The sequence below is a fragment of the Chaetodon trifascialis genome, chromosome 7 (assembly GCF_039877785.1).
Source record: "Chaetodon trifascialis isolate fChaTrf1 chromosome 7, fChaTrf1.hap1, whole genome shotgun sequence".
Taxonomy (NCBI): domain Eukaryota; kingdom Metazoa; phylum Chordata; class Actinopteri; order Chaetodontiformes; family Chaetodontidae; genus Chaetodon; species Chaetodon trifascialis.
In genome coordinates this window covers 14,552,796-14,566,350 of record NC_092062.1, presented here as the reverse complement: position 1 = coordinate 14,566,350, position 13,555 = coordinate 14,552,796, and the positions used below count along the sequence as shown (strand labels likewise).

General features: G+C 40.7%; 1 protein-coding gene across 1 annotated transcript; it reads left to right on the top strand.

The window, feature by feature from the left end:
* Window positions 1–941: 941 nt before the first annotated feature.
* Window positions 942–13,514, top strand: colec10 (collectin sub-family member 10 (C-type lectin)). Its single transcript, XM_070967024.1, has 7 exons — window positions 942–1,041; window positions 4,203–4,274; window positions 8,448–8,519; window positions 10,612–10,665; window positions 12,256–12,351; window positions 12,853–13,064; window positions 13,272–13,514. The coding sequence occupies exons 1-7, from the start codon at window positions 942–944 to the stop codon at window positions 13,512–13,514; spliced, it is 849 nt and encodes a 282-aa protein (XP_070823125.1).
* The last annotated feature ends 41 nt before the right edge of the window (window positions 13,515–13,555 follow it).

Below are 13,555 nucleotides of genomic sequence, written 5' to 3'. Positions count from 1 at the left end.
TTTCTAATTTTCTGCCACCCACCCTCCTTTCCTTTCTCTCCATCCCTCTGAGGCCTCCAAACCCTCTAATCCCTGTATGTTTTCACCACATAGTGACAAACCAGAGGATGCAATTATGCAAGAATCTGTCCGTGTGTGTGTGTGTGTGTGTGTGTGTGTGTGTGTGTGTGTGTGTGTGTGTGTGTGTGTGTGTGTGTGTGTGTGTGTGTGTGCATTTTTGTTTTTGTGCATGGACACTTTTAGCGTCTTATGTGTTTGTGGGCTTGTCTATGTGTGCATGTACATAATGTACATGTTTGAGTTTGTTTCTGTGTGCGCGTGTGTGTGTAAGCGTAAACCTCTCCTACTAAATGGTTTGTGGTCTGAAGGGTGGGAGGAAGAGTAAAAGACAAGAGGAGGAGGAGAAGAGAGGAAAAAATTTGCAGGCCACGAGGTGCTGATAAGAAAACACCCCAATCGCTTCTGACTCAGCCCTGTTTATTATTACATGCTGTGCACTCACCATTCAGCCAAAATATCTACGTGATTTTTCACTGGATTTATCAGAAAATTCCACAGACATTAATGAATCATAAGTTTGCCCTTCTGTAATTTATCACATCGCCTCTGTGATCAGAACTGTGAGGAAGCTTCAAATTCCAACAGGCAAGACATACAGGAATGCAGTACTCTATTAAGGGTTGTTTGACATTATGACAAGTAACTGATAAGATTCTATAAACAAGAGTGTGTGTGTGTGTGTGTGTGTGTGTGTGTGTGTGTGTGTGTGTGTGTGTGTGTTCTATAAACAATAGCACAGCTCTGTTCTGACCCTAAATGCTGCATGTTCGCTCATTAGTCAGAACGCGCATCCCAGCGTATGAGATACTTACTTCAGCGCTGGTGAATACTTGCAAGCCTAAAAATCAGCATCGTCTTCAGCGCTCTGCAATGACTGCCAAATGATGGGACTGTTGGCGCTCTGTGTGTTTGCAGCCGTTGTCAACTACATTTCTGCCTCTACAGAAGTCTGCACCAATACCCTTCTACCTGGAGCTAAAGGTACCGTATGTCTCAGAATGTGCTATGAGTGAGATTCATGTGCTTGATAACTGCAAACTTAAAACATCTAAAGTGTAAAAAAAAGTAGTTTAGAATTGCAAAGATTTCTCCAAACACACAAATGGTCTTCGTATGGAAGAGAAAAAGGTATAATCATATACGTATAGCTCATATTTACATAAACAAATCGTTAGGGTTCTTGGTGTCTCACAATCTCCACTGTTGTTTGTTCATACTGTCGGAGATGAGACAAATTAAGTTTATGACTTCATAGTAAATGTAAATGAGTGTCACCTGAATGTCCTCACAATGCAAATATATGTATAAGCATCAGATTAAAAAGTCTAGTGGAAAATTCTGAGGAAACACCCCGAATATGCTCCAGGTTTACAGAGCTGATGATGAAGGTACCAAGCATGTAATGTCCTGCAGTTTATTAGCTAGCAGTCTGCTACCCCATAGTCTTTTGGAGGGAATGCCTCCCTGTGTGTGTTTTCCATTTTACAACATCCAGTAGCTTGTTCCCCTGCTGATTCAGACAGACAGACCTAATAAAATAAACAGTTAAGCTAAGCACCATTTTTTCAGCTCCATTCACGCGAAGAAAAACATGACTTTAGAAAGTTAGTGACGCTTCTTCAGGAGTCGACGCACAGAGATATATATGTATATATATATATGTATATATCAGCGTTAAAGAGGCTTTGATTTGATTTTTACAGTTCTTGAACATAGAGAATGTATTTCAGCTTGCTATTTTTTTAGTTGCTGAAATATAAAGTGGGAGCATGAGAAAAGAGGATACACTGACATCATGCACATGCAACAGAAAGTGAGCACATCTTTTGTCAGCTTTCCTCTGAATTTTGTGTACTTGTAAGAAAGTTCCATTGTGCTAGTGTGTATTTAGACAGCTGCCACTGAACCAAAGTGATTATTTGTACAAGACTCATCCCAGATAGGACTGACCAGAGTCGGCCTCTGAGTGTGTGCATTCTCACGTCTGCGTATGTGAGTGGGTGAGGGACGTGCGTTTGTGTTTCATACGCTGAAAAAAATTCCACACAATTGTTGGTTGTTTTTGTTTTTTTTTTTACTTTTCAACAAAAATACTTTTATTGCAGTTACTGGTACTTTGACTTCAGTGTTTTTAAATAGATTTACCGACTTTTGATTTTTTATTGAGATGTGAGGAAAAACACTTTGTCCCTGGCTCCACTTGAATTCGCTTTTACTCACTTTTGTCACATAAAGTGGTCCTACTGCTGTCTAACGTGCTGCCAGAATACACTGCATTTGGTGTGAGAAATCGCTCTGTGATTTGACACCTTAACCAAACAAGGAGGCATATTGGTACATTTTCTCTACATGGTTTCATTTCAATAGTCCAGAAAAGGGAATAATGTCATGCAGGCAGAAATACTTGAAATTGCAGTGATTTAGGTTACTTGAAATATCTACACAGTGTGCAGAATTGAATAATCAATTTTCCTAAGTACTCCTCCAGGCTAATAGAGGGGGTTTGTTACAATCCTTCATTTCAAAGCCCGGCACTTAAAAAGATATAAAATGCTGTTGGCATCAACAACTGGGGCAAAATTACAGCCCTAACAGACACTCTGAAAACCTCCCAAGATGTCTTGCCAAGAGCTCTCAAGCAGTGGACCCACCAGAGATATTTCAACTCTGTAAACTGTGTTGTGTCAAGGCTAAAAGTGGATGTTCATCTTAACTCTTTTCAGTGAAAAAACAAGTTAGAAATCTCGTCCTTATTGATTGTAATGTCCGTTGAGCCGCCATATCAAGCCAATAACAATCATTGGCTTGACTAACCATCTTAAAATTATTACAAGATATCAAGTATACATGTCCAAACAGGATTTAGAAAGTCATGCCGCCATCTCAAGTAGGTTTAAATAGGAAAGATGAACACACTACAACCAGGTCTCTGCACTGGCTACCAGTCAGTCAGTCATAGAAGTGACTTAAAGCTACTGCTGGCTGTTTCTAAATCTTGAAATGGTATTACTATTACTAAAGTAAGAACAAAACATGGTGAAGCTGCATTGAGTTATTATGCCGTCCACTGCTGGAACAACCTACCAGAAGATCTCAGATTTGCCCAAACTAACTGCTTTTAAAAACTGTGATGCAGACTGAATTATGTTTTCTATTAATGTGATGAGGAAATACTGTTAATTAATGTACCTTGCAAGTTGCAAAAATGTCATTTGTTTTCCACTAAAACAGACAATCGCAATGCATTCTCCACTCGCACTGACCACAGCATTATTCAACTTTTTTATGGTGATATTTAGGCACTGACAGCACTTGTCAGGGAAAGATCATCGTCTATTTTAATACAGAAGAAGTCAAGAGTAATCACAATCTTTCCCGAACATTAACCAAACTGCTTTTGTTGCCTAAACCTGACCACACTCTGGACGTGAACCCTGAATTCTGGTGTTACAGTCCTGCACTTTGTACGCTTGCCATCGACCCCAGCCACCTCTCCGTGACTCCACCACGGTACATAAATGTAGTGTTTCATTTACTCAAACAAACGTTGACTCTGAACATAATCTAGGCAGCAATTACGTTTGTCAGCACAACACAATTATGAATGTAAATTAGCTGTATAGAAACAGAATTTCTGGGAGACAGGGTTACAGCTAGACTTGTGTTAAAAGGAGCTATTGTGTTTTTGAAAATGATTGCGTCTTGGATATATTGAAATGGAATATGAAGAGTAAAAAAATGATAATAAACATCCACAGTTCATTCAAACTTGACTCTACAGTAGGACTTCCAAACCCGCAACTGGGCCTGCATTGAATCTTGCACACAAACACTCACTAACCCAACGCAGTGCTGTTGTTGTGCTTGGCCAATTGTTAGTTTCGATAATGTATCATCAGCCTGTGATGGTTTTCATCCATGCCAGCGGTGAGTGGGAATATGCAGATTTAATCCCTGTCACATTGGGAACGTAAACCAGCTGTATACACTACTACATATATTCAGGTATCTTACCAGCATGCCTCTGACAGACCCGGCTAAAGAGACACGTGTATGACATATTGGGAAACATGCTCTCCTAAAGTATATCAAATCCCCTTTCACACTTTCTCTCCTTTACTGTCTCTCCTTTTTTAATCCAGGAGACCAAGGTGAGATTGGTGAGGAGGGAGATGTGGGAAAACTGGGTAAGGATGGACCACCAGGACTTCCAGGTATCTAGCATTCATCCATCTGTATACAAATGCTGTTTATGTTGGGGGGGGGGTTGGCTCAATTTATTCATCCATGAATGGCTACACTATGGACAAAGACAAGACGAAACACGTCCCTCTTAAATGTACGCTGCTCCACCGAATCAACACTGTATTCCTACAACATTGTAGGAAAAGTGATGCAGCAGAACCAGAGCTATACTATTCAAACCCTGGCGCCTACATTACCCACAATGCAACTCAATCACTGGCACATCAGAGATTCAGGTGTGACATGCTGGGAGTGGTTGATGTAGCCTTGGACTGCTAGCCTCAAGCAAAGATGAGGAGTGGGCTACAGAGGTCTAAACTCAGTGGTCACTCTCACACAGCTAAGCTTTGTTTTTCATTTTCAACTTCAGCCTCAGCCATGTGACATCACTCTCAACAAAAAGTTTTCTACAACTTTTTTACATCTGTACTATTTCTCCCCAAGACCTGTGAACATGGAGGCGTTCCCCTTTAAGGCCAGTGTTACAGTCCAAATAAAATGAAGTCTGGTTTGTTATCAGACTGTGGTTGAGGATGATGCAGTGGACAAATGTTAGCATAATCACAGTGACTCCAGGTCTGTTTTAATGACACCCACATTAGCTGGATGACTTGATGAGTCACAGCAGAATGAGACACAACTTGAAAAAGAAACTTGGAGCTGAGAGTGGTCGACTAACAGTGACATGGAGAAACTGTAGCTGACAGTGCATTGCTTGGTGTTGATTGTGGTTGCACTAAACTTTGCAAGGTTCAGCTGATTAATATTCACACAATGACACAGCTGGAGCCAAACACAATGCTTCTTTTTTGGATTGTTAGCCTAACAAGGCGTTTGGCGTCATATTCAGCCCTCAAGTCCTATTTTTGTTACAAAAAACTCTGCTGGTGAGAGGAGATAATATCACTTCATTCCAGTAAAGTTTCCCTTAGTTCAGGAATTTGAAAGAAATAACCCTGTACTCTGAAGCAAGACAGAACAATTTTTGCTGTACCCTTCTCTATTGGTGCAAAGATCTGATCAACAATAAAGTCTACTTTGCTACCACACAGCACAAAAAATAGCCACTTCCCAGTTTAACATACATTTAATTTTGAATACATGTATGAGCAGTATTACTGAAAAAAAATCATGTGTTTCTGTTTATTAGCATGCTTGAAACATACGTAACAAGGGCGAAAGACAACAGAAAGCATGAAAAAAAACCAGCAAAAGTAATGTGTGGGAAGACGTCACATCCTCTGTATGTTTGCACAGAAGCAGAAGGTCTGACTTCACCCATCTATAACACAAAAGTGTCATTTGCATGGCTGCTGTACCCTGGAAAAACATACCGTATCTTAGTTTCTACCCTGTGAGCTCCTAGAAAGCCTGCATGACTTTGCCTTGGCAGCAGCTTTTGCCTCTCCTGCTCTAGACTTTCCTTTGCTGTGCAGCAGATGCAGAGGCCTGCTCTGCCCTGAAAAGACAGACAGACAGACAGACAGACAGACAGACAGACAGACAGACAGACAGACAGACAGACAGACAGACAGACAGACCTGCACTGCTGTGTTTCTATGGAGGAAGCAGACTTGTTAATTGCTGCTGAGGAAAGCAGTGGCGTCCTGCTTCGCTATGTGCGTTCCAACTGGGCTGGTAGACTAGCTGGCCAACCAACTGGTCATATCATAGACACAGATGTCTGCACACACACACACACACACACACACACACACACACACACACACACACACACACACACACACACACACACACACACACAGATGTGTCAGTCCATAGTAGACACAAAACACACAGTACATAACTGCAAATACACACATGCACTGTGTAAAAGCACTGGTTCCTGGCTGCCCTCTTGTTCTCTGCAGATGTTTGTTTTATTAAATCATTTCACACAGAGGTCGTCACACACACACACACATGGATGCACACACTTAAAAACAACAAACACACACCTCTCTCATCAGACTGTGTAAGAGACAAATGCCAGGAATGATTGAGTCTTTTCCGAAAGTGTAAAGAAGAAAAAAAGTATATGTATGTGAACCTTTTTTCAACTCCTGAACTCTGTAGATGTTTTTCAACAGTATAGCAAACCCGATCATTATGGTTTTTCTGTGTGTATGCTTATTGTAGGAATGAATACAAGTTCCTATGATGACTTTATAAGTAAGTCTACGGCTCAACAGATGACGCATGTATTCCCTGTCTTAATTTAAACTCTTTTACAGGAAACAGTTGCTTAATTTTGGAATGTTAAAAGGGAATACATGACTGTGAATACTCTGGTGGGCAACAAAAACAATTTGTTGCACCAAGCTTGTTGACGTCAACAAACGGGCTGTTTTTCTGCAATTGTTAATTGTGCTTTACTTAACACTGCTGGTAACGTTTTTCAGTGGTTTTCGGTGTTAAAGCGGAAATACCAGCATTCATATTTGCTCTGATCTAAGGTCTGCTGAGCATTTTAAGCTCTTGTGTTTTTGTTATGTTGAGCCTTCAATAGCCTATGGTTATTTGAAATGTGTCTTAGGCTCCGTGATTGGAATGAAAAATGTGCCCTCCGCCTCCTTTATCCTCCAGCTGCTGGAGAATCCAGACGTTAAACCAGTTGGGGGGGGTTGGCCATTATAAAGAGCGACTGCAGTGATAGGAAGGACTGTTATCTGGACGTTGAGATAGACGGTTTAACTGGCAAGCATAAGCACTGCGAAAACAACATTAGTCAACTTTTATAGACACTGAAGGAATAACAAGATACCAACAGATTCTCTATATAGCTAAAAGCAAACACCTATAATCACTTATCACAATCAGTTCTCAGGTCAGTACTGTCAAAATATTTACTTTGTGATGCAGCTTCTCAGGCATTCATGCTGAAAACTGTGCAAAAACTGCACACAGATTATAGTGAAATAGTGATGTTTCCCATAGGCCAGAACTTGTACCAGACCTCACACAATCCATAAGACCTCACACCTTTCGCCAACACTTCTCACAAATCATCAAGTAGAACATCAACATGAGTGGGAAATAGAAGTGAATAGCTGGCTGTGCGTGTGTGTGTGTGTGTGTGTGTGTGTGTGTGTGTGTGTGTGTGTGTGTGTGTGTGTGTGTGTGTGTGTGTGGCCAATCCCTCTAATAGCAATAGGCTTCTCCAGTGCGTCACTTAGTATTTCAAACACCATCAATTTCCAGTTGAATAGTTTCCTGAGGAAATACTCATTCAAGCGCTGGCAGAAAGCCTCAGACTGCTCTGTAGTTTTCCCATACTCGTGCGCACGCACACACACACACACACACACACACACACACACACACACACACACACACACACACACACACACACACACACACACAGATAGAGAGCAAGAGTGAGCCATGTACACAATCTCTCTCCCTTAGTCTCATATTTTTTGTCCTACACTTTCACTGTAACATCCAAGATGATCCACCTTCCCCTCTGAGCACCCTTAACTGGATTGAATTGTCTGTAATCTGCCACATAAAAGACTCAACTCAGCTCATGATTTGTGCATTAGAACATTTTTCTGAAAAACAATAAAAATACACGAATAAACAATAATCGCATGCATTTACGTTCCGTGTTCCACTTTGGTGAAACCATATCCTGCAACAATGCTCACTTTCTCACAGACTATCATCACTCCGCAAACAGCCTCTCAACACAAAGTGCTTTGGTTAGTGCTTGAAATAAATCAGCATTTTTTCCTCTAATTTATTTACTGGCATACTAATAATAACAACTACAGCGTCAATTTAGGAACCAAACTATGCCGCGGTGGTTGTAAAAAAACCTCAGGGCTCGTAGAGACAATTCTCGAGACGACGAGATGAGAGCACGCGATTATGTTGATCAGGCTTGAAACAAACAAGACAAAAGAAAAAAGAAAACAAAAGAGAAACGATGAAAGCCCTGAAAAACATTATGCTAAGAATATGAGAAACCTGACAGTGATGTCGACCATATTTGCTTTCTTTTCCGTATATTATGCACACTGACATGATGAGATGTCTTTATCTCAAGTGTGTCCAGTCCTCTCCATATGTTCCTCCTCCTCCTCCTCCTCCTCCTGCTCATCCCCTCACCTTCGGTTATTCTCTGTCTTCTTCCACAGGAGTGCCAGGAGAGACAGGCCTTGATGGAGAAGTGGGCCACACAGGAAAGATGGGGCCTATTGGAGACATGGGTATAATGAAGAAAAGCTCATGTCTCTCTACACATACAGGACAGCGTACAGTGATCAAATGAGAGACGGAAAGCTTTCAACCCTCAGTGTCCTTTAAAAAAAAACATGACAGAAAGATTGATGAACTTTATAGCCAACAAGTCTATAATTGTGTCTTTGTTCCCGTGGCATGAAACTTTTTCCGTTGTCAACAACAGGCGACAAAAAGGGTCAAAAATAAATTGTAGCTGTGAGGTTCAACAGGATCTTAATGACTTTTCACAGTAATTGCCTAAAAGAAGAAATATAGTTCCCTGAACTCCTCCTCAGCTTGGACAGCTGCTCCAGAACCACAGACTCTAAACATTAAAAGAAGTCAAATGGATATTTCTACACAAATCAGCAAACTTAATTAGTCCCAAGACTAATACACACAGGGAGGAATTTCTTCAAGCCAACTGCAGTTTTTTCTTTAAAAAGTACAGATTTTCCCCGCACTTCTTTTATGTTTTAAGCTATCAGATCCAAAGATAGAAGGAAACATAATCCTACAGTATGATGTCATTCAATTACTTTGCCCAGGGTGGCTGAAACAATTTCTATCTTTATCTTTATTTTTATGAGCGGCCATGTTCCCCTGCCTCTCTAGGCATTCACTTCTCTCAGTATTCATTATGTTTAATACACTTACAGGAAAGTGGCTGTGGATCAGCCATCTCAGGCAAAGGAGTGAGGTCACAGGTTTGGATTTTCTTTGATCCTGAGCGCCTGAGCTTCATGAAACACCTGGGGAAAAAAAACACATTTTCAGGTTGAATGTCGAACTAAAATTTTGTTACTCTTGTCTAGAATGTTGATCATATAAGAGAAAGAAGTTAATTTCTATGTTTACATGAGGTAAGTTCATTCCCGATTATTATGACATGAGGCAGTATCCTGTGTATTTGCTATAATTCTATGCATATGTCTGCTTATTATTAGCGCATGTACAGAGTGTCCATTATCCTTGGGCCAAAGAACAACTGTCTAAAGCTATAAATTATAAAACCATGGGTAATTAGTGAATTCATGTGGAAAACCAACCAACTAACTGCAGCAAGACCGTTTAGAGGGAATTGTACCCTAGAGGCAACACTGTATTGCATATTTGGTCGCATTTTATTTTAATAATCCACAGAGCTTCTATACTGGAAACAGCATAATAAGTCAAGTCTGAAGTCAGACATACTCATTTCTCACTTCTCATTAATGTTTTAGCATTTTTTGTGCTCAAACTGTAACTGTTTATTCCATCACAGAATCACAAAACTGGTCAGATTGAACAGCTAATATACACACCAAATATGAAATATTGTTCTGGTTCTTCCTCATACAAACCCGGCTAATGTTATGTTTGTACTGCAGTCCACTTCCCCAAATCTTGCAACCGTCAGTTCATTCCCTCTATAAAGCTTATGTTAAGATAAATATAAGTGAATATGGTCTGGATTACATTCACACACAAAAGGCAGAATTTACCCACAGCTCTATAGCACCATGAACTAGTTTCTTATTAGCATGCATACTAGTAGCATACTGGCTCATTTGAAGTCATTGTAAGTTATCAGTGCCTTATTCTGGGAGTTGGGGTTATCAAGGGTTAGGTTATTAAGATTGTAATTCATGTACAACAAATTCCTTACTGAAAATCAATAAACAGTAATTAAGAGATTATTTTGGAAAACTCTTTGTTGAAGACTGAGTAGAAAATGATCAAGGAGAATAAGGCATTAATAAGTGTTTTATAATAATTAACAAAAAGCCAATATGCTGCTAAAATGCATAAAGTGTGATCCACAAAAATAAATAAATAAATAAATGTGTGTCATTTTAAGGTCTGTTTGGAACAATTAAATTTGGATTACAAAAGGTTAAAATATGACCTGAGTAAATCTATACCTGCTTGTATTTAAAATGTTTTATGTATGATACAGCCATCTGATGGTGGGCCTTTGTAACTACATCACAATATGATCATTTATTTGGTATTAAAAACAAGAAAAAGTAGATTGCCAGGTTCACAGATGACGTAATTGTAAAACTTGTCTGACATGTGGTTTCTATTTGTCTGTAGGTGATAAAGGTGACACAGGTCTGGAAGGGCCCTCTGGTTTAAAAGGAAAACCAGGTAAGTCTATAACATGCAGACATCTCTTTTCTTACGTCCTATATGTGACTATCCATCATTAATCTGCTCCTCTCAGAGCAATGCGCTGATGTTGCAACAATTTGGCATTTACAAATAAACAGCCTAAGACAGAGAATGTGTCAGTATTTCCCTGAAATCTCAACAGTCAGTCTTGTGGGTTTCAACCGGTAAATGCAGAGCTGAGCACACTGTATTTGTTTGATTGCAATAAAGAATACAATTAGCTTGTGGCCAGCCCCTGAAAAATGACTCCAGACATTCTTGGAGATGCTCCCTACTGCCCAAAAACAGCAGAGCGACATTAAGTATTACTCAGCTGTCAGAAAATATTAGGACTATGATGTGTTTCATTGCCTGTGTTTATTGAGCCTTCTATTCTGGCACGCTGGACTTTAAATCAAATGATCACTATGAAGATTTATAACTTTAGTGTGTTTTATCCCCCATTTCATAAACACGGAAGTTCCCAAATTTTCTAACCATGCAGCACCTCACCTCAGTTGACCCAATAACATGTTTCACCTGCTGAAAAGCAGCCGTGGGACAAACGAGCAGAGAAGACTGCTGCGCTACAGGCCTGGCAGAGCATCAGGAGGGACAATACATATCAGCAGAGAGCGTGGCAAATATCCTGCAGTGGAATTTAAATAACCCAGGGCGAGGGTGGAGGAGGCTTTTGCCATGAAGCGACAGGGACTTGTCCGCAAAGAGGCTCTTGTACCAGGCTCTAATCCAGCTCACATCATGCAATAGAAAAGCACAGTTGTCCTCTACTGTAACATCTTACACTATAAGACTGCGGTGTTGTCAGTCATAGTGCATGCAGCAACCCTTGGATCCGAAATGAGAGAGAGAGAGTCCGGACTGATGCATAAGGTGTCTTTATTGTTCGCTGAATCATCATCATCATCATCATCATCATCATCATCATCACCGAAGCACCGTGAAAACTGCGTTGAAACAAATACAAACATTTCACTCAGTTCACACACTGCTAAATTAACCACTACATATAAATATCACACTACATGAATAACATAGGCATAAAATCACTTCATGCAATCATAATCATACCTCGCTGCGCTCTCCAAGGAATGCGGGATAACAATCCGATAATCATTTCTTCAGTCAAAAAGAAAGGGTTCTCATATAGTTCAAACAAAGTGCAATCCGAGTTACAAACAGAGTAACGACATGCAAACTCTAGCGCCCGCCAGCTACCTTCAAACTTATTTCCTCTGTACAAGCGTAACTACGGGGCTACCGCTGAGACAAATTTCAATCGTTCAGGTGAAGGCATTTCCGGTTACCCCACGCATCCACTCATATACGTATTACATCATACACACGCCATATCAAATAAGTCAAAACATCAGTGAACAAGTTAAGAAATTGAACACAATAAATCACAGTAAATATATCATAAATATTTACCCTTTGCCCAACCCGTAATAATAATAACAGCACAACTCAAGTAACAGCATAAATCCAAAGGTGGTGCAGGAAGGACATTCTTTGCTGTTACATGCCGTGCACACTCAAATCACATGTGGACTCTTAATCCATCAGGCACAACGTGTGACTGTGGCAGGTACAGGAAGGTGGTCGGACAACTGGATGTCAATGTAGGCAAGCTGAGGGACGCTGTCAAGTTTGTGAAGAACGGTGAGTGCTGAATGGTATGATATCTGTGGCTCAGCACACACTACAGTATGTCAAGTGACAGCAATATCCTCAACAGTTTTAATCAATTACATGCCTGTGCTCACTCCTTGCATGTTATTTCATGAACTTTGGCAACAACAACACAGCCTCTTTCTCTATTTTTCTGGCTCTTTCCTGTGATTTCAGCTGGGGCCGCCATATGGATCCTAAAAAAATGCATCCTTATTTTTATTCATAATGCCACATCAATGGTCTGGCAAACCCTGTGAATGAACATGATGCTAAAGTTTACATCAATAGCCTGCTATAGAAAATGTTTTGCACTGGACCACTGGCTTCTGATTTGTTTTACTTTGTGTTACTAAATACATTATTTTTGTTTAATTTTAGCTTTACACACACAAGTTCTTTGCAAACAAAACAAGTTCATAGATTATTACAGAAAACATGTAAATATCTTAACTTCTAATGACCTTTAACCTGTAATCCGGTCCTGTGCAGTCATCTTGGGGCTGAAGGAAACAGAAGAGAGGTACTACCTGCTGGTCAAGGAGCCCAAGAGGTTCAGAGAGGCTTCAATGAACTGCAAGCTAAGAGGAGGCACCCTGGCCATGCCAAAAACCAGCAGCACCAACCATCTCATGGCAGACTATGTCAGTCAGGCAGGACTGACAAGAGTTTATGTAGGAGTGCAGGCTCAAAGCAAGGACACAGTAAGTGGTCTCCATGATGCTCACACACACTGCAGCAGGTGGAGGTTTTGTTCTTGCTCCTCTTTGCCATTGTTTTATAAAGCAGGATGAGTACTGAGGGCCAAATTCTCCTGAAACCCGGTCAAACACTGATGACCTATAGTCACTTTCTAATTATTCCCCAATGATCTCTGTTTATTACTTCCTGTGTTTGTTTGTTGTCAGCAGGGCGGAACTAGCAGCTATGTTTATGCAGACTCCAGCCCTCTGCAGGGGTTTGCAGCTTGGGGCCCAGAGGAGGACTTACATTCCAGAGTGTCTCCCAGCACAAACTCCAGCTGCGTGGAGCTGCACAGCACTGGATCATGGGGTCGTGTGGAGTGTGAAGCCACCATGTTTTTCATTTGCGAGTTCCCAAAGAGCAGGAGAAGAGGAGGAGGAAGAGGAACACCTGCCGCGGCATCATCATGAGTCAATGAGACATTCACACTTGCGTGCAAATGAGACAAAAG

Coding starts and splice junctions, on each gene's coding strand:
- colec10 (XM_070967024.1), top strand. CDS start 942: ATGATGGGACTGTTGGCGCTCTGTGTGTTTGCAGCCGTTGTCAACTAC. Junction 4,275..8,447: donor TGGACCACCAGGACTTCCAG/GTATCTAGCATT, acceptor CTTCTTCCACAG/GAGTGCCAGGAGAGACAGGC. Junction 10,666..12,255: donor TGGTTTAAAAGGAAAACCAG/GTAAGTCTATAA, acceptor TTAATCCATCAG/GCACAACGTGTGACTGTGGC.